This window comes from Propithecus coquereli, unplaced genomic scaffold, assembly GCF_000956105.1.
Source record: "Propithecus coquereli isolate 6110/MARCELLA unplaced genomic scaffold, Pcoq_1.0 Scaffold780, whole genome shotgun sequence".
Lineage (NCBI taxonomy): Eukaryota > Metazoa > Chordata > Mammalia > Primates > Indriidae > Propithecus > Propithecus coquereli.
The window spans coordinates 26495-46142 of record NW_012153952.1 but is presented as its reverse complement, the minus strand read 5'-3'; the positions used below and the strand labels follow the sequence as shown (position 1 = coordinate 46142).

Below are 19648 nucleotides of genomic sequence, written 5' to 3'. Positions count from 1 at the left end.
CACACGTCATATACCCCTAAAGCTGGCCCTGGGTCCGGGACCATGCCTCCGGAAGCTGGGGGGACTTCAGTGGGGAGGGTCTCAGGCTGAGGGCAAATCACAGCTTCTGGGACTCCAGGACTCTGGGTCCCATACGAGGGAGGACAGGCAGGCAGCAGGGGTAAAGTCAACACAAACAAACAAACATCCAATAGAACGATCCTTTTTGGAAGACCATTTGGCAAGAGGTGTCAACATTTCAGGAACCCTTTGATTCCGCAGTTCTACTTCTGGCACTCTCTTCTTTATCTGAGCACCAAGGTGCAAGGTAACAAATACTAGAATGCTTCTTGCAGTATTATTCTGGGGTTAATTGATTGCACAGAGTGGAAATTCATTCAGCGTAGCTTGGGAAGAAGAGGGGGTTAAAGGGAAGGGGGCGGGAGTCGGGGCTCTAGGGGTAAACCACACAGCCTGGGGCAGGAGAGGCTGCACCTGGGACCTGGAAAATCAAGCTGCCATCCCTGCCATCTCTCAGAGGCCGCAGAGAGTCCCCTCTGCTTTTCTTGGAAGACGGGCCACTCCAACCCCGCCATCTCTAGACGGCTTCCCAGTTCTCGCACCTGACACCAACCCCCTCAAGCCCTTGGCCCAACACCTTGAAGGGATCAGATTGGGTTCATGATGGAGAAGCAACTCCATGGTCTGGTTCTTTTTCTGTTCAGATCTGGCTGGGGGAGGGGAGGGGACAAGTCGATACTATGTTACAATTGGGAAAACCAGGGCTGTCAGATTCACAGAGAAGTGGGGTAGAGGAGGGGAAGGAGATAAGAGACATTTCAGGCAAAAATTCAGTGAGATTAGTGAAGAGCTGTCCGATCATTTTCTCGCCTGTCCTGGGGTTTAATTTTCTCTTATGAATGTAGACTCCATGTAGACACCATGTACATCCAAGATTGTTCTTGCCCAAGAAGGCGGAGACGAGCAGAGCAGTCTGGCCCTGCTCTGTCCTCTGCAGCATCGCTGGTTTCCAAGGACCCTGAAGGGGTGATGGGTAACCAGTCGATTTGCCGAGACTAGCTATGTGTCTGTCGCCCCTGAAAAACTTGTTCAGGGAGCCTGCCCAGCTCCCAGAGGCCCCAAGCTGGTTTCTGGAGACCCACAAAGGCTTGGGACAGATGCCGTCATGAACAGAGCTTTGCCTGACTTCCCTGCACCTGTCCGCTTGCTACAGCTCTGGCCCCTCCTCAGGCCGAATGAATCAGCTTCCCCAGAAGAGTCCCCTGCGACCACGCCCTGCTGGCTGCTCCCTGCTGTCCTCTGCCGAGAGCTTGTCCATGGATGGCTTTTGGATGGAGGTGGAGCGGATCCAACAGAGGGATGAGCTGAGAGAGGAGGACAGTGGTGACAGCCAGCTCCCAGAGGGTGAGGGACCCTGCTGGGGCCTGCAGGGTGGCTGGGAGGGCCTCATTCCAGGAGGGGAGATGTGAACGGATTCAGACATGAACCAGAACATGAAAGGGTTTTTTCTCTGCTGCCTGGACTGTTGCAGTAGCCTCTTCGCTGGTCTGCCCACTTCACTCCTACTTCCTACCTCCCGTCCTCTGTGCCACAGTCAAAATGATCTTTCAATAATGTAAATGAGATTATGTCCCTCCTTAGATTAAGGTATTCAGGACATATTTATTGAGTGCTTATTATTTGCTCAGCACTGTCTAGGCACTGGGGGTGCAGCAGTGAACACAAAACACAGTCTCTCTGGTGGGGCTGACGTTCTAGGAAAATTCTAAATCCCCTGCTCAAAATCCTCAAATCTCTCCCCATCTCTTTCAAAGTTACAGACAATTATATCCCCCCATTATCTATGACTGTGTAACAAAACCACCCCGAACTTAGCAGTGTAAAGGAACAATAACCAATTGTTATTGCTATTATTACATCTCACCGTTCTGGGGGTTGACTGGGCTCAGCCAGGCGGTTCTTGTTCGGGGTCCCTGACGCAGTTACAGTCAAATGGTGGCTGGAGTTGGGGTCATCTCAAAGGATTTTCACTCATGTGTCTGGTGGTGGAGGTGACCATCAGCTGGGCCTCACCTGGGACTGTTGTCTGGATTACCTACACGTGGCCTCTGCATGTGACCTGGGCTTCCTCATGTCATGGGGCTGGGTTCCAAGCACAGGATTCCTGAGACAGACAGGTAGAAGCTGCCTTGCTGTTTACGACCCAACTTTGGAAGAAAGCATTGCTTCTGCTGCATTCTGTGGCTCTCTGTGCGGCCCATATTCAAGGGGAGGGGAATGAAGCTTCACCTCTCAGTGGGGTGAGAGTCAAAGAATTTGGGGACATATAGTCAAACCATCACATCATAGCTCACCAGGCTTTACAGAATCGGCTGCGCGTCCCCTCCCCCCGCCCCCTGCTGCGTCATCTCCTGCCCCTGGGCTGCCTTTCACTCTCCTCTGAGGGCCTCCTTGCTGAGCCTGTATTGTAGAAGCACATGCCTGCCTCGGGTCCTGTGTCCTCACTGTTCCCTCTGCCTGGAATGCTCTTCTCCTGGTATCTGTGTGGCTTATTCTCTCCAATCAGGACTGGGCTCCGATGTCACCAGTTTCCCTATATAAAATAGCACTGCCAGTCCCATGACCCTTAGCCCCTGCCCTACTTTCTACATCGTTACAGCAATTATCACCACCTGACATTACCCAGTGTCACTTAATTTTGCATTTGCCTGTGTCCCCCACTGGAGTGTAATGTCCACGAGGCCAGGGGCATCGTCAGCCCTTTTCACTGCTGCATCCTCAGTGCCCAGGGCAGAGCCGAGCACATCCCCGCCCTCCAGCCCTTCTTGTTCAGCAAACCGGGGAGTGAAAGGGCTCCACGTGGAAACCTTCTTGGTTTGGTGTGGAATTCAGCTGGGCCAGGCTCTGGTTGACCAAGCCCCTAGTTGACAAAACAGATTGTGTGGGAGACACAGACCTCCTAAGGGCCTGTGGTCAAGTGCAGTGTCTCCAACTGTGGAAAGTAAATATTAATAAATCCCTGGTGACACAAGTGGTGGTTTTAGGAGAAGCCCTGCACTAGAGGTCCTCCGTGTGGCCTGTCTGGCATCGTGACATGGCCAGCAATCTAACTGCAAACAAAGCAGAGCGATTGGAGTCAGAGTGGAGAAGGGAGAAGCCTTTTCGGACAACAGTATAAACATGGGAGCTTTTTTAGACTCGCAGGGCAGAGAGAGCCTCTGTGTGGCACGGAGACAAGGTTAGGACATTCATTTTCCCCATTAACTTCTACTCATGGCAGGTGATGTTGGATGCTCTATCTATGGTGAGGGTATTGTTTCCTTTTAAAAATAGATCCATTTAAGTAAAAAATATGGCCCATGATTAGGGAAAAATATTTGGTAAAATAATTTTACAGGGATAATTGGATACAGATAAAAATTTCAAATGTGGCAGACGAATGTCTGTAGTTCAGGAAACACTGGCTTATTAAAAGGCTCCTGTACAAATGAAGAAAGTCCGGCCTACGATAGAATCAGCGCCTCCACCAGCCCGCGCAAGCTGGGCTGGATCCAGAGCACTGCGGCTGCCCCGCAGGTATTTGTTCTGGTTCGCAAGTGCAGGGAAAACGTTGAGGAGATACTTCCATGTCTGGCTTATTTGCACAACCCAGGCTGCCATAAAAGCATTTGAGATTTTTCATTTGAAATGTTTTAACCATCAGCGCCTTGTGGACTAACTTGGCCAATGCGGGGTACAGCTGAATACACCCCACTCATCCTCTCGAGCATGTGCTCAGCTTCTTCCACAAACTCTTGTCCATTTCCCCCATAACAGAGCCGGCGTTCCTCAGGCGTGATCTGAAGCCCCCACTGCACTACAGTAATCTGGGGAGGACATTCCCAGTGCAGATTCCCAGGCCCTGGGCCTGAACTCCTGGAGCAATCCCTGGAGATGGGTCCTGGGGTCCTGTCATCTCAACATGCCCCTACTGTTTGGATTGATGGTTTTGCTATAGGACCACAGCAGTTTCCTTACAAAGCACAGAGAGGGCTATTCCAACATACCTAACGTCTTGAATACAGGGGACTTCCCAAGGGGACACCAACTGCTTGCCTGGACGGCTGGGCCCACCCATGTGACTTTGTGGTGGTTTCTGCCAGATTTGGGAGGAGAAGTGAGTTCATTGCTACATACCCTTCTTCAGCTGGCTCTGTTTCCAAGGAATCACAATGCTATAGGTTTAAATCCATATACTGGCTGATGCCATTAGTACTTTCCGCCCAGTTCTCAAATGCCTACTTAGGTCTTCTCCCCGTGAAGAGTTTGGTTGGTGGTAATGGGTCTCATGATCAGATATGCGGAAGCTCCTGTGTCCGGGTGAGTGTGTGCTTCCATGGGCGGCTTTGGTCGGTGTGTGTAGCTGAGCACAGAGCTGTGTGTGTTCATCTGGGTGTTCTCCCTCTGTTGGCAGAAGGGGAAGCTGAATCCCAGTGGCTGCAGGACACAGGCCTGTTGGGTCTCCTTGGTGGCCTGGGCTTGGCCAGTGATCACCGGGAGCTCCTTTCCACCCTGACACAAACGCAGGTGGCCGCTGTGTGCCGCCGGCTGGACATCTATACCCGCTCAGCCCAAAGACGACACAAGGCACCTATCAGAGATGTCAGGGACATCTTTGGGGTCTTTAATTCAGGGGTAAGTGACATATGGCTCATTGCAGGCCCTGTCTGACAGGGATCTCTGTAATGCCACCGCAGCCTGAGACATGAAGTGATTCTGCTGCAGGGCTGTGTTGGGATGTGTGTGTGTGTGTGTATGTGTGTGTGTGTGTGTGTGTGTGTGTGTGTGTATTTAGAGCATGTGGGCTTGCACACATGTGTCTCCCTGCATGCCGCTATGTCCCTATGTTGCATGTAGTTCTTTGTCTGCTGTGCATGCCACTGTGTATTTGCCTGTTGCCACTGTGTGTCCTTGGGTGGGCCTGAAAGCTTAGGTTCTCTCTATATAATTATTATCAGTACAAATGTAATACATTTTATTGTCACATATGTATCCTGCTGACACTTGAAGCCTGACATCTTTCTTGGAATAGATTTAAAGTGGCATAACACAGTGCTTAAAACCCTGGACACTGGGGCCAGACAGACCTGGGCCCCAGTGTCCACTCCTCCAGTTAGCAGCTGTGGGATCTTGGGCGAATAACTTCACATCTCTGAGCTTCAGCTGCTGCATCTGTGAAGAAGGGCGTGTGGATGGCTCCTGTCTCCCAGGGTTGTGTGGGTATCCTCTGCTTCCCACATGACTCACTGGGCACTGCCTGTAATTTGCATAGGGAGTGTCTTCAGAGAGTGGGGACTCAGGTGTGAGATGGACCCAGCTCAGTTGCGGGGCTTCCAAGTCTCCTCCAGGTAAGGGGCCTTCATTCTCCAGGGCCCTGGGAATCCTCCGGGCTGTACAAAGGGCCGCTCTCTGAAGAGAATGTGCACAGCTCCGAGCTTTTCCCTCTTCCTGTTGGCTCCTTGCCTTCCCAGCTGGAGGGGAAAAAGGGAGGACCCCTGAGGAGACAAGTTGGGCCCTTAAGTGGGCTATTGTCATGAGGCCCATGGGCCTTAGCCTGAAAATCACTTCCTGGGCAGTGGGCCTTAGCTAGGAAACCACTTTCTGGGTGATGAGCCTTAGCTAGGAAATCACTTCCTGGGCAATAGGCCTGAGCCCTAAGTCTAATGATTTGATCCTGGGGCTTTGAACTTGAACCTGGGAAATCACTTCTTGGGGCCAAGGGCCTGAGTCCCGCACCTAAGAACTTGCTTCCTGGCAGCCAGTCCTCACTGCCTCTCTGTGTCGTTTCCCACAGCAGCAGCAGAGCCTGGGAGGCCACAGGAGCAGGCTGGCCAGGAAGAAGCCTTCAACATGGACTCTGCCTACTCGGAACAAGCTGCAGCGCTCCTGCAGAGGGCCAGGCCATCCTTGGGAGGCACCTGTGCCTGGGGCAAGGGTTCCCTGCCGGTGAGGATGCTGCCCAGAGGGCTGGTGGCCAGGCCTGGTCCTTAGCACCAGCACATCCTGCCCTGCCCTCCTCACACCTTCCCTGCTGCCAGGCATTGAGTGGGAAAGTTGTTGAATGATTCATTTATTTAATCCATACCACGCATATTTACTGAGTGACTGCTGGGTGTCAGGGACGGGGGGAGCAGGGGGCTTACAGTCTAGTAGTGCTACCAGCGTTTTCACTGATGCTATTTTCTTTGCTTTCATCCTTAGAAAGTCCTTTCTCATCCAGCAAATTGATAACTGTCCACCAACATGTGCTTTTTAGCTATTTTTTATGTATTTATTTATTTATTTTAGAAGTCAGTTTTAAACCTAAATCTAGCCTTTTTTGTTAAATTAATGTTGGTGCCTGGTATGAGAGAGAGAAGGATTATTTCCTTTTTTTTCCAAATGTTCAATTGTCCCAGCACAGTTCCTTTCAAATTTGGCTGTAATCATTGATACTTAGCATTTTCAGATTGAAGCATAAATCATGTTAAAATGTGCAGAGATTTACCGTACACAGCTTGATGTGTGTACCTGTGTAACTACCACCCAAACAATCAAGATATAGAAACTTTCCCCCCCACCCCCAACGGCTCCCCCATGCCCCTCCCAGTCATCCCTCTCCCCGCAGGGTAAACACTATGCTGACTTCTCTCGTGGAGTGCATAGTACAGTCCTGCTCTTACTAAAGGAAGAGTTTCTTCACTGACCACATTATGATGCGGTTAGATGATGCTGGTACCATTTTACTGAGGGATACCCTGGCCCCAGGCATTGTTCCCAAGGCTTCCCATGCACTGGCTTGTTTCCTCCCCTTGTCCTTGGAGATGGGTGCTGTTATTGCTTCGCCACTCTTTGACAGCAAAAAGAGAAATGGAGCTCAGTGAGCAGAAGTGACTGAGCTGGCCCCAAGGCCAGGACTGGAAACCGTTGGAACCTGATGCAGAGCCTTTCCCAACTGACCACTACGCTCTACTGCTTAGGAAGTTTGCCCACCCCCTGCAATGACCTCTATTCCAATGTGAAAGTAGTTCCACTCATTCAAATGGAATTTTATTTTTAAACTTTTTAACATAAACTGTTATTTTGAAATGATTTAAGACTCACAAGAAGTTGCAAAAATAGTACAAAAGTTCCCATGTACTCTACACCTAATTTCTCCAACCACAGCACATCAAATAAAATTTTTGAATAATGAGTTTCTATTCCTAAAGCATCAGAGATAATGAATATTCAACATTATCCTGTCTTCCTTGATTTTCTGTGTTAAATTATGAATGATGATGATAATTAATAATGCTAATGATATCACATATTGATCCTTTACCACAAACCAGGCATTATGCCAAGTACTTTACGTACACGATTTAATTTCATTCAGTTATGTCGGTAGTAATTGTCTGTGTAAATAAACTAAAACAAAGTAATAGTAATTATCGAGTACTCACTATGTGTCAGGCATTATGTTTTATATGCTTTATTGGATTTAATCTCCCCAACAGTCCTGTGAACTAGATTCCGTTTTTAGTTCCATTTTGCAGATGAGAAAATCAACACAGAGACAGGTAGAATTATTTGCTGGAACTCACAGGTAAAATCAGGGATTTGAACCCAGGAAGTGTGACTCCATAGCCCATGCACCAAGCACCAGGCTGTATTATAACCATAATGTTATTAAATACAACCACAGCATGCTTCCCTCCCCTTTGAGCACTCGAATGGGGCTCTGGGGAGTCATTCGATCAAGCCCTCCAGGCAACACGGGACAAATCTGTCCCTCTTGCTGGCTGGTCTGGCCTTTGGCTGCAGGAATGCCTGGAGCTGCCTGCAGCTCCCCCGCGTGGCCTCTAGATGGCGCGGTCGAGCATCGTTTGTTTCTGTGCGTGGTATGGCCGAGGGTGAGGGACAGAGGACAAGAATAGGAGCGATGAATGAATGCTAAGAGGCTCCTGGGGTGATTTCCCTTCCCCAGGCCCTCTCGTGGGAACGCAGGTAGTGAAAACGGCTTCCACTTCCTGGGTCCTGGCTGCGCACTTGACACTATGCTGACACTTAACGCCCAGTAGCTTGTTTTAGTCTCAGAACACCCGACGAGGCAGGCCCTGCGTGATGGCTCCAGGTGGCGAATCAGCGGCTCAGAGCGTCGCGGGTTAGTAAGAGGTCAAGCTTGGACGCACTGTAGCACAGAGTCCTGCGCTCCCACTCTTACCCACTCTGCTCCCCTGCGCCGATGCCCGGAGGGCCCGGGGCACCCAAGGTGCATATCGGACACGCTCGGTCACTTCTCCTCGCCGAGCTCCTTACCGTTCAGGGCTTGACAAATTGCTTTTCTTCCCTCTCTAGACGTTCCGAATCCACAAAGGCAGACTTGGCGTGACGAGGATAGGAGACTTATCCCCGCAGGATATGAAGAAGGTCCCTCCTCTGGCCCTCATAGAGCTGACCGCGCTCTGTGACGTCCTCGGCGTGGACCTGAGGAGGAGCAAGGCGGGCAAGTGGAAAGCGGCGGGTGAGCCGTCCCAGCACAGGAAAACCCTGTGACCAACGTCCTAGCTTTCTCACCTGGGGAGCCGCGGGACTCTCCCACCAAGACATGCTTCTGTATTTCCTCTGGTTATGCAATTTTTTTTTCTGCATGTGAAAACAATTCCTGGAAATTTGGGAAATAGAGTAAAATACAAAAAGGAAAAATATAATTCAGATATTATATGAGCACGGTTAACTTTTAGTGTATTATCTTCCTCTGTGTATGTGTGTGTATATATCCTTTTTCACTTAATATTATAGAATTTTGGACATTTCCCAGTTATTGCATCATTCAATGATTGCCACCATAACGCTATGTAACAAACAACCCCTAAACTCTTACTCTTGCTCACGTGTTTGTGGGCAAACTGGGGGTGGTTTGGCTGATGTAGGCTGGACTTGGCTCCAAGCTGTTGGCTGGGTCTAGGTCGGCCTCACGGGTCTCCCATCCTCCTGGCCCTGGCAGGCCATCTGGAGCATGTCCTCATGCTGATGGCAGAGGCACAGAGGGTGAACCCCACCACACAATGCATCTTAAGCCTCTCCCTGCACATGTAGGTTACCATGCCATGGGTCCAAGCCAGTCACACGGCAGAGCCCAAAGCAAGGGATGAGGAAGTATACTCTGTCTCTCGAATGGGAAGAATTGCAAATTCACATGGAAAAGGGTGTGGATACAAGGGAGGCGGTGGTGAATTTGTAATAATAATATCATTTAGCATAACTCTTCAACATTCTTTGAAAACATGATTTTTAATCACTGTGCTATTTTCCTCCTTAAGGATATATCTTAATATATTTCACCATTTTCCTAACAGTGACCATTTATTATGCCTATGTTTTTCCTATTATAAAACACAATCACAATTGCTGTACATATAACTTTGATTTTTAATTTTTTTTTTTTGTAGAGACAGGGTCTCGTTCCTGCTCAGGCCGGTCTTGAACTCCTGAGTTCAAGCGATCCTCCTGCCTCAGCCTCCCAGAGTGTTAGGATTACAGGCGTGAGCCACCACACCCAGCCTAAACTTTGAATGCATCTTAGATTATTTTAGAATATACTTACTAATTAAGTTCTTGATACATACTGCCCTTCAATAGTATATGAAAGTGTTCATCTCACTGCATCACGGTCAACATTACACATCGCAATTTTTCATTTGTTTCTCTAAAGAGGATGATTATATAAGAAAGACCAGAGGGAGAGCGAGGTCTAGCAGAGGTAGGGTGGGTGGTGAAGGAAGAAAGAAGGAAATTGTAGAGGAGACGTGGCAGGAGGAGTTTTCCCAAGAAGACTTCCCTGAGCCAGGATGGTAGAGGAAGACCTGGGAAATACATTTCTTAGGAACTCAGCCCATCCCTACAGAGATGGCCCCGCTACCCCAGGATGCTGTCACACATCGTGCCCGGTACTCCCTGGAGCAGTGGCACGTTTCAGTACCTCTCTGTCCAGCTGAGATTGTCGGCTCTGTGACATATCTAACGTTTTCATTATTGCTGAGGCCAATGTTTTGCTCACGAGCTGTGGGGAAGTTTGGGTTCAGCCATTCTCTGGAGAGCTCAGTCCTTTCACAGGGAAAGGGGTCTGATTCTAGTCTCCCAGGAGATCTTGCAGGCTGGAGCCCAGCTGTCATTCCAGGAAGTGAAATTGCACTTTCTGCTCTTCTGACTTCCTGCAGAAACTCGTCTCTTCGGCGTGCCCCTCGACAGCCTGCTAGAAGCTGACCACAAAGTCCGCCCCAGTGCACAGGTCCCGCTGCTCCTTCAAGCCGTAAGTTGTCCCCTGCTTGGGTTTGTTTAACCCTTCAGAGGCCGGCTCTGGGCTCCATTTTCGGGAGATGTCCAGCATAGGGGTGAGAGCGTGGGCTTTAGAATCAGACAGACCTGGGTCCAAATTCTGGCTCTGGTACCTGCTAGCTCCAACACCTGGGGTGTGTTTTTGAACTTCTATTAGCCTCCCTTTCAACATCTGTAAAATGGGATTATAATAACAGTATCTTCCTCTGATTAATGATTATATGAGAAAAATGTATATAAAGCTCTCAGAATGCCTGGCTTGTGGAAGTGGTCAAGAAAAGGATTACTATTTGGGGGCACCCTTGGTACTCTCCTCTTCCTGGTTTTCATGGGAGATAAACACACCAGTCTGAATGCCCACTTTTCAGTGGCTGCTGGTTTAAATGTTGGTTTTGTTCTCTGATAGCTGCTGTCCTGTTTGGAAAAGAGAGGGCTGGACACGGAAGGCATCCTCAGGGTGCCTGGATCCCAGGCCCGGGTCAAGGTAATGGTTTGACTTCCCCCACTTCACCGAGGCTGCACCTCGCCGTTTTCCCACGTGTGTGTTAAGCCAGGAGAGAATCCAGTCCCTGGCTTCTTGGTGTTCTGTCCTTGGTCTCTGGTGGGTCGTGGGATTCCAGGAGGGTTTGAGAGGATGGAGGTGGCACGTTAGTATGGTGTTCGAGAGCGTGGGCCCTGGAGTCAGACTGATAATATCTGTTGAGTGGACCCCTGTGCTTGGTGACTCACATGCACGAGGCCATTTAATCCTCACATCTACCCCGCGAGGGACGTGCTATTGTGGTCCCCGCTTTGCAGAGGAGGAAACAGGCTCAGAGAAATGGTAGCGCAACTTCTACTGGAGCACTGGGCCAACTGTGTATGCACACCCTCCTTCCTGTAGGGGCTGGAACAAAAGCTGGAGAGAGACTTCTACATTGGCCTTTTTAGCTGGGACGAGGTTCATCACAACGATGCGTCCGATTTGCTCAAAAGGTTCATCCGGAAGCTGCCAGCACCTCTGCTCACCGCCGAGTACCTCCCGGCCTTCGCCGTGGTGCCCAGTGAGTGTGCTCCGAGCCCTTCGCTGTGGAGAGAAGGAGAGTTTGATGTCACTGGCCTTGGTTGCAGAGGGGAAGTGGTGTGAGGACAGGACTCCCTGTTCCCAGGAATGCCTGTTCCTGTGACCTCGAGCTGATGCTGGAGGAAGCCCGTGTGAGCTTGCGTGCCCAATGAGTGTGCATATGCATGTGCACATGTGTTATGTGTGTGCTATGTGCACACGCACAAGTGCACACATGTGTGTGATGTGACGGGGAGAAGAGGAGGCCGAGGTTCTGTACGCCACAGTCCTTATTAGTCCTCGCATGGACCAGTGCACTAGTTTCCTTCACTTCTTTTTTTATTGTTATTTTAATAGATTTAAGGCATACGAGTTGAATTGTTACGTGTATAAATTGTGTAGTGGTTTCTTCACTTCTTGGCATCCATAGAATTGAGCTTATGAGGTTCATCTAACCGTATTTGTGGACACACATTTGGTGCATGTCTGTCTATGACCACGTCTGCAGATCAGCATGTAATGCACAGAGCCCTCTCTATGTTTTTTGTTTTGAGACAGAGTCTCGCTCTGTTGCCTGGGCTAGAGTGCAGTGGCCTAATCATAGCTCACAGCAACCTCAAACTCCTGGGATCAAACAATTCTCCTGCCTCAATCTCCCAAGTAGCTGGGACTACAGGTGCCCGCCACCACACCCAGCTAATTTTTCTATTTTTTGTAGACACAGCGTCTTGCTATGTTGCTCAGGCTGGTCTCCAACTCCTGACCTCAAGTGATCTTCCTGCCTTGGCCTCCCAATGTGCTGGGATTTTAGGCATGAGCCACTGTGCCGGCCCCGTCTCTGTTTATATCCTGCATGTATATGTTCCTGTCTGAACTTCTTCACAATTCACAGCATGCAACCATAATCACTTCTATTTTTCTCAAAAGAATAAAACAACCTGCCTGAGATCCCACTTGCTACCTTGAGGATCTCTCTCTCTCTCTGTCTCTCACTCTCTCTCTCTCTCCCCCATCCCCCTCCGGATTCTCTAAAAAGCTTCAGGGCTCAGGCAGTCTGATTTCTACCCCCAAGCCAGGGGCAGGGACCTGAGAGGTCCTCTCTGGCCTTTGCTTCTCACAACCTAGTTTTAAAACATAAATCAGGCTGGGTGTGGGGGTGTGCAATTGTAGTCCCAGCACTTTGGGAGGCTAAAGTAGGAGGATCGCCTGAGGCCAGGAGTTTGAGACCAGCCTGAGCAACACAACAAGACACTGTCTCTAAAAAAAATTAAAAGTTAGCCAGTCATGGTGGCGCATGCCTGTAGTCCTAGCTACTCAGGAGGCTGAGGCAGGAAGATCACTTGAGCCCCAGAGTTCAAGGCTGCAGTGAGCTATGATGATGCCATTGCACTTCTTCAGCCTGGGTGACGGAGCAAGACCTAGTCTCAAAAAAAAAAAGAAAAAAAAAGTCATAAACCAGATTGTGTTCCATGTCCCTGTGCTGCTTCACACCTTCCACAACACTTTGTAATAAGTTCTCCTCGTGGGGCCTGTCTCTGACCCATCTCCTCCTGTCTCCCCTCCCCACATCCACCAGGTTTGCCTGCCTTGATGTTCCCCTTCCCTTTCCTGGTCAGGGCCTCTGCCTTGCTCTTCTTTCTCACTAGAACCCCCCAGTTTGGCTGCTTCTTGCTGCTCAAATGTCAGCCTAACGTCAGCACCTTGGAGAGGCCTTCCCTGGCCCTACCTGCTGGCGCGCTGCCCAGCCTGTGTACTGACGTACGGATGCCTGTCATTACTGTTTCATTTTCTCCGTAAGAGGAATCCGTGTCTGGAGATATTTAGTTATTTCTTTGCTTGGTTATTGTCTGTCCCTCCTGTGAAACATAAGCCCTATGAATCTGTAACCTTGTTTGCTTCCTTCTCTACTGTGTCCCAGGTTCCTGCACTGGAGCATGACACCTAATAGGTACTTGATAGATTTTGTTGAGAAGTGAGTGAATGAATGAATCAATGAATGAATGAATGAATGAATGCCACACGGATCCTAGGGACGAAGCCCTGGGCGCTCAGCTGCTCTGTCCCCTACGCAGCGATTCCCCAGCTTCCAGCTAGCCCTCGGCTGCTGGGTCTGGTCTGGCTCTGATGAACTGTCTCTTTGAATTCTATAACTGCCACCCCCTCTTCTCCCTGGAGATCCTGACCCATGTACAGGAGAGCTTGTCCTTCTCATCCTCCATGACACAAAAGGTTTCATTAGACCTTCTGTCCAGGACAGTTGAGCCATCCATCTCCCCTCTGAAGGGTGAGTTGCTGGCCCACTGCCCTTCCGACCCTGGGTTGTAGCTCTCAGCCTGTATATCTGGGGGGGGTATGTGTGAGTGTTTTTACTTTTTATTCACAAAGTATAGTGAGTGAGCCTCTGAGCTGACATTAGACCAGGAACAGTTCCAGCCCTTATGAGAAAGGGTTCCTGGCTGTCCCTGAGCTCTCCAGCTCTGGAATCTCCCCAGGAAGAGGCCAGACCATGGGAGGGAGACACCCCGGGCCTCCCCTGGAGACTGAGGCCTCCCGCTTCCCGCAGACATCCCCGACCTGAAGCAGCGTCTGCAGGCCCTGCACCTGCTCATCCTCCTCCTCCCGGAACCCAACAGGAACGCCTTGAAGGTAAAGTCACCACCAGCTGCCTCCACTTTGTCATCTCAGCCCGCAAACACATAATGGCTCCAAATGTGCTTATTCATTCATTTGTCCATTTGAAAACCATGCCAAGTGCTGGGGGGCAGTGATGACCCACGCAGACCTTTCCTGGGACTTTTTGCTAAAGAAAGCAGATGAAACCTGAAAGGGGGTGGTCCCAGCCAGAGTGGGCACCACAGAACATCAGTTCTACGTGGTGCTGGCAGGTATTACAGGGGAAAGGGCTCTGTGTCCAAATAAGATGGGTAAACACGGAGTTAATGAAACGAAGGATAATTTTCCTGCAGGACTTCTCAGAGCCTTTGATATGCCAAGGCTTTGTGAATCTCTAAGTGGAATTAGAGCACTTTCCAAACTCTGTTGATCATGGACCTCTTTTGTTGTGGAAAGCATTGCATGGCACTGGTATTCTGTGGGGAACCAGTTTGGAAAGCAATCCCCTAGGGAATCCCCATGGTGACATACGGGAGTGCATGCTCAGGGCTTAGCCCCCTGTAACCTCCTGACTATGCTTGGATCAGACTCAAGATGTGCCTCCAAGTGAGCCCCGGAGGGGGCCCCGTGTCTTCTTTGAATTTCTGTTTCCTTTTCAGTAAACTGAGGATAATAATAGCCTCTTGTCTTATTGTTTTGGAAATTATAAGAGCTAATACTCCATAAGAAATCATGGAGTGGAAGATGCGGTACTTTGCAGATGCTCAGTATGTCCCCTTCCTTCCCTCCTTCCTTCCTCTCTCCCTCCCTCCCTCCCTCCCTCCATCCCTTTCTTCCATCCATTCTGCCTTCCTTCATTTCTTCTTTCCATCTGTCTTTCTTCTTTCCTCCATTCATCCACCCTTACACATCCATCCATCCATTCATATTTCTCCCTTTATTTCTTCCATCCCTCCCTCCCTCCTTCCATCCATTCATCCTTACTGGCTGTGTGGCCCTTGGCACATTCTCCAAGCCAGCTTCCTTCTCTATAAAATGGGTACAGTAGTAAAGCCTGCCTTGTATAGTTATTGTAAGGATTAAAGGACACGATAAATGCATGCAAGGTACTAACTGAAGACCAGGGACAAAAGAATCCTTAGTAAATGGCAGCTACTACCATCCTCCCCCTTTCTCCCCAGTGGTCCTGCTTCCCTATTCTCTCCCTTGCATTTTGGGCAGAGCCAGACTCCAGAAAGGAGGAACTGTCCTGGGGCTCCCCGGGAAAAGGCCTGCGGCTCTTTTCTACCTGGAAGTTGAATTCTGACCCAGATGTCTCATTAACCTCCAAGGGAGCAGGGAAGGGAGAGAGTTTTGGTCACATTTTGCAGAGCAGGAGACTGAGACACAGAGAGGTCACAGGGTGGGCCCCTAGCAAAGTGGAACTGAAACCCCCTTTCCTGCCGTCCCAGCCCCTGCTCCTTCCTAGTGCCCCCACGTCACGCATCAGGATGTTCTGGGGAAGGTGGGAGCCACCAGGGGTGTACTAGGATTTGAGGGAGGCTCTGCGCCCTTCCCTAGGCACTCCTGGAATTCCTCAGGAAGGTGGTGGCCCGGGAACAGCGCAACAAGATGACCCTGTGGAACGTTTCCACTGTGATGGCCCCTAATCTCTTCCTGCACCAAGGGCGGCCCCCCAAGCTCCCCAAGGGCCAGGAGAAGCGGCTGGCAGAGGGGGCGGCCGAGGTGGTGCAGCTGATGGTGCACTACCAGGACCTGCTGTGGACGGTGAGTGCTGCCAGGCGCCAGGGGGCCGAGGGGGGTGTCCTCCAGGGTCGTGGGCACCGTCCTTTCCAATCTCTCACGTATCTCCTCCGGGACCTTTGTGGACTCTATGCCCAGTTCAGTGTTTCCTCCCTCCCCCGCCTTAGTGTCAGAGAAGAGGTGTCTACGCCTTCTGTCTCCACTGCCACGCCTGTCAATTGGTGGCCATCTGGTCTAGCCCAGGTTGCAGGTGTCCCCTGAGCTCCCACAAAGAATTCCACACAGCTTTGGTGATGCTGAGAAAGCCCCACCCCTGAGGCTCAGGAACACAGGACCTGCCTAAGAACCTCGCCTGCCCCCTCCATGAGCTTTGCCCTGTGTAGCAGGCAACAGCAAGAGGAGGGGCAAGAGCAGGGGGAGACAGCTCTGTGGAGTCAGCATGCAGGTGTGCTGAAGGCCAAGGCAGCACTGAGGAGGCCCCTCCAGCACTCGAGATGCCCACAAACGCGAGGCAGCGGCATCTGCCACTGCCAATCAGATGTGTAGCCTCTTCCCTCCATCTGCCCATTCATCCTTCAATTATCTCCCATCCATCGGCCCACCTGCCCACTCACCCATCTATTCATCCATCCACCCACCGCCCTCCTCCTATCCCTCCCTCTATCCTTAAAGCCATTAGCTTAGATTTCTTACTCTGAAATCCAGCAAGTGAAGCCCCCTCTGACTGTTCCCAGTTTCTCCCACCCCACCCAGCTGGCTCTCCAAACTCATCTTGTACTTCACACTCCTGAGTTCCTGCTTATGCAGTTCACTCTGCCTGGAGTTCCCTTTCTTTTTTGACAGGGCAGAAGCCCGGAACCCTCTGCTCATTCTTCAAGACCCAGTTCAACAGTCAGCTCTGTTGAAAGCCCCTGCTCCTCCCCATACGCCCCGTACCCCCCATAGTTCCTTTCTTCTCTGCGCTTAGCCCTCCGAGATGATGTCACTACTCAAACACGTTGGATTATAGTACCTTTTTATTGGAGGGAGTTTTTAAAATTCCAGAAACTCTTAAATGCCTTCTTGTTATAAAAGCTTCAGACAACATAGATGTAGGTAAAGTGAAATGGAGAACACTCCCCCCCCACGCACACACCGCTGGGGCTCTTCCATATGTAGCGTCTTAATCAGGCTGCATGCACAACAGAGAGAGGGGCCAGAATCCACCCCAGTTCTGTCAGCCCCCCGGAAACGCGCGTTGTCGTCAGGCTCCGTGAGCCTGAATTCTCTGAGTCTGCCCACAGGGTCGGGATTGGACAGAGGCATGGTTTGATCTGAAGGTCTCCAAAGGGGACCCCCCCCCCCCAGTGTGGACTGTCTGGGGGCTCTCAGAGCAGGAGCCCACTCCAGGTGTGTTCTTGGGACACCCCTGCCTGGGTGTGCCAATGAGCAGCCGTCCTTAGCAAATGCAGGACCCTCCGTCCTGCATCAAGGAGACCCTGTCCACCAAGCCCCAGTGTGGGCTCTGCTGCCAGGGGCCGCGACTCCGGGGGCCCTCTTTAGGGGCTCAGTGCCCCCTCCTCCCACCACACTGGTGCTTCAGTGCCACGTTCAACAGATAGGTGTTTGCAAGCCCTGTGCGGGATGCTGGGGCAGGGAGGAGGCCACGGTGACCCTGGAGGGCCTCTGCCTCTCCCCGCAGCTGCCCCTGCGAAGACTTGATTCTTTCTGGCCAGGTCGCCTCTTTCTTGGTGGCGCAGGTGCGAAAACTGAACGACAGCAGCAGCCGGCGCCCCCAGCTCTGCGACGGGGGCCTCAAGACTTGGCTGCGGAGGATACACGCAGACAGGGACAAGGCAGGGGACGGCCCGGAGGCGGTGAGTGCCCCGCAGCCGGCGGACCGAGAAAGGTCAGGAGGCGCGTCCCCGTGTCAGGAACGGCCTAGTGGGGCCACCAGGGGGCGCCCGGGCGCCGCCGCAGCAACCTAGGGGGCGGGTCTCGGTGGGGAAGGGGAGCCGCGGTGGCCAGGGCGCTCCTCCTGGGAGCCGTCTCCTCAGCCCATTTTTAGGCAGCCCCCTGTGCGCCTGGCCGAGGGTTGGGAGAGTGGGGTCGCTCTGTGGGGTGTAGGGTGGTTGGGCTGGCAGCGGGGAGCAGCAGGGAAGGGCCCTCCAAGATACTGAGTGTTCCTGGGGAGAGTCCTGAACACGTTCCTCACCAAAGCCCAGCTCAGAGAACCTGCCCAGCGTGGGGTCTGCACTGCACGTGCCATGTGTGCGTGGTGGGTCTTATATAAACCTACCTGCGTGCGTGTGGAGGTGCGCTGCGTGCCCGCCTGTGTGGGTGGGTACGAGTTCTCCTGTGCAGGCGCGTTTCAATGCCTGTGTGTGTGTTTGCACACACGGGGGATCTGGCGTATATGTGCATGCGTGCACCCTGTGATTTTGTTAGCCTGGTCGTTTGTGTCAGGGTGCATGGGTGCGTGTTTTTGCACGTGTCTGAATTCCAGCCATGCGTGCAGTGCCTATACGTATGGGTTTCTCTCTCTCTGCAGACTCTCAAGGTGGCGAAGATCCAGGTGGCCTGGCCTACCAGTGATGCCCTGAAGGTGCCTCTGACCCCCAGCACCAGAGTGGCCCACGTCCTGAGGCAGTTCACAGAATGCTGCAGCCTTGGTTTGAAGGGTCAAGAGGGCGGTGAGGACGCAGACAGCCTCCTCCCCCGGTGAGGGGCAGCCCCGGGAGGCAGGGAGCAAAGAGTGGGCACAGGGAGCAGACAGCGCCTTGGAGCCCTGGGCCTGGCCTTTGGCCCTTCCCTTTCTGGGCTGGTCAGGCAGCGTCTCCAGGCTTCCAGAGCTTCTTGGCTCCAAATAATAATGATAATGACCACCACTTATTCACTCATTCATTTTAGTAGGTGTCTAATGAATGGCCAGGCACCCTGTGGAATGCTAGAATAGCCACGAGGAAAACAGACTGAGGTCCTGGTCTCACAAGCTCGCAAGCCTGTGGAAGACAGGGACATAGATCAATAGTCATGACATAAATATCAAGGTGCAAACTGTTACGTTTTATAAGCAATACAAGGAACAATGTGAATGTAAAACACGGTATCTGGTGTAGTCTGGGGAGTGAGCTAAGGTTTCCGGGCACAGAAAATTGCACGAGCAAAGGTCCGGAGGCAGCAAGGAACAGAGCATGGGCAAAGAGCTGAAAGGAGGCCGGGGGTTGGGGGCTGACGTGTGCAGCTGCCCTTCTCAGGATGCAAGAAACAGCCTGAGCCCTCGGGAGCTTCCTTCTTGGAGTTGACACAAGAAGGTCCTTAGTAAGTGTCTGGTCCAGAAAAGTTAAAGCCCAGAGAGGAGAAGGGGTGTGCCTGGGGCCACATGGCAGGTTGGAGGCAGATCCTGGAATTGAACTCAGGATACCCATAATTATCATACAATAATTATATAACACTTGTATGATAATTATAATTATCCTCTGTAATCCTACAATATTCTTAATCCATCTTGACTCAGAATCTGCCTCTCACAGCAGGCTCCTGTCCCCATCTGTCACCCTTCATCCCACTGCCCCCACAGCCTCCATTCCAGTGCCCAGTAGGAAGGGGCTGTGGGGTGGGTGCTCCCTCTTCCCGGCCCCTGAGTGCTGGACTCCTTGGTTGGCTCCAGCTCTGCCAGGAGGGCCCTTGTGCCCCTTCTCTCACCCAGGACCAAAAATCTTGAGGACGGCCCTTTCCAGGCCTAGGGGGTCACACACAGTTGTTGACCTTACTGCCTCCAGAAGAAGAGGCCAGCAGCGTTTTTCTCTCTGTCTTGCAGCCACAGGTCCATGGAGTTGGCCAACATCCTCCTCTGTGAAGTTGGAGGAAATATAAGTAAGTCCCTCTTGGCAAGTGGGTCCAGAGCCCAGGTCCCTGGGAGTTCTTTGACTT

The 19648-nt window shown here is 51.5% G+C and overlaps 1 protein-coding gene across 1 annotated transcript in view; it reads left to right on the top strand.

Moving 5' to 3' along the window:
- ARHGAP40 (Rho GTPase activating protein 40) overlaps nt 1–19648 on the top strand; it is a 35341-nt gene that overhangs the window by 14340 nt on the left and 1353 nt on the right. The window contains exons 2-14 of the mRNA XM_012662810.1: nt 1214–1404; nt 4457–4678; nt 5316–5387; nt 5837–5985; nt 8359–8524; nt 10221–10312; nt 10745–10822; nt 11222–11381; nt 13944–14026; nt 15554–15760; nt 17452–17592; nt 18267–18436; nt 19536–19591. Coding sequence (XP_012518264.1) covers nt 1214–1404; nt 4457–4678; nt 5316–5387; nt 5837–5985; nt 8359–8524; nt 10221–10312; nt 10745–10822; nt 11222–11381; nt 13944–14026; nt 15554–15760; nt 17452–17592; nt 18267–18436; nt 19536–19591 — 1787 coding nt within the window. The remainder of the gene's footprint in view (nt 1–1213; nt 1405–4456; nt 4679–5315; nt 5388–5836; nt 5986–8358; nt 8525–10220; nt 10313–10744; nt 10823–11221; nt 11382–13943; nt 14027–15553; nt 15761–17451; nt 17593–18266; nt 18437–19535; nt 19592–19648) is intronic.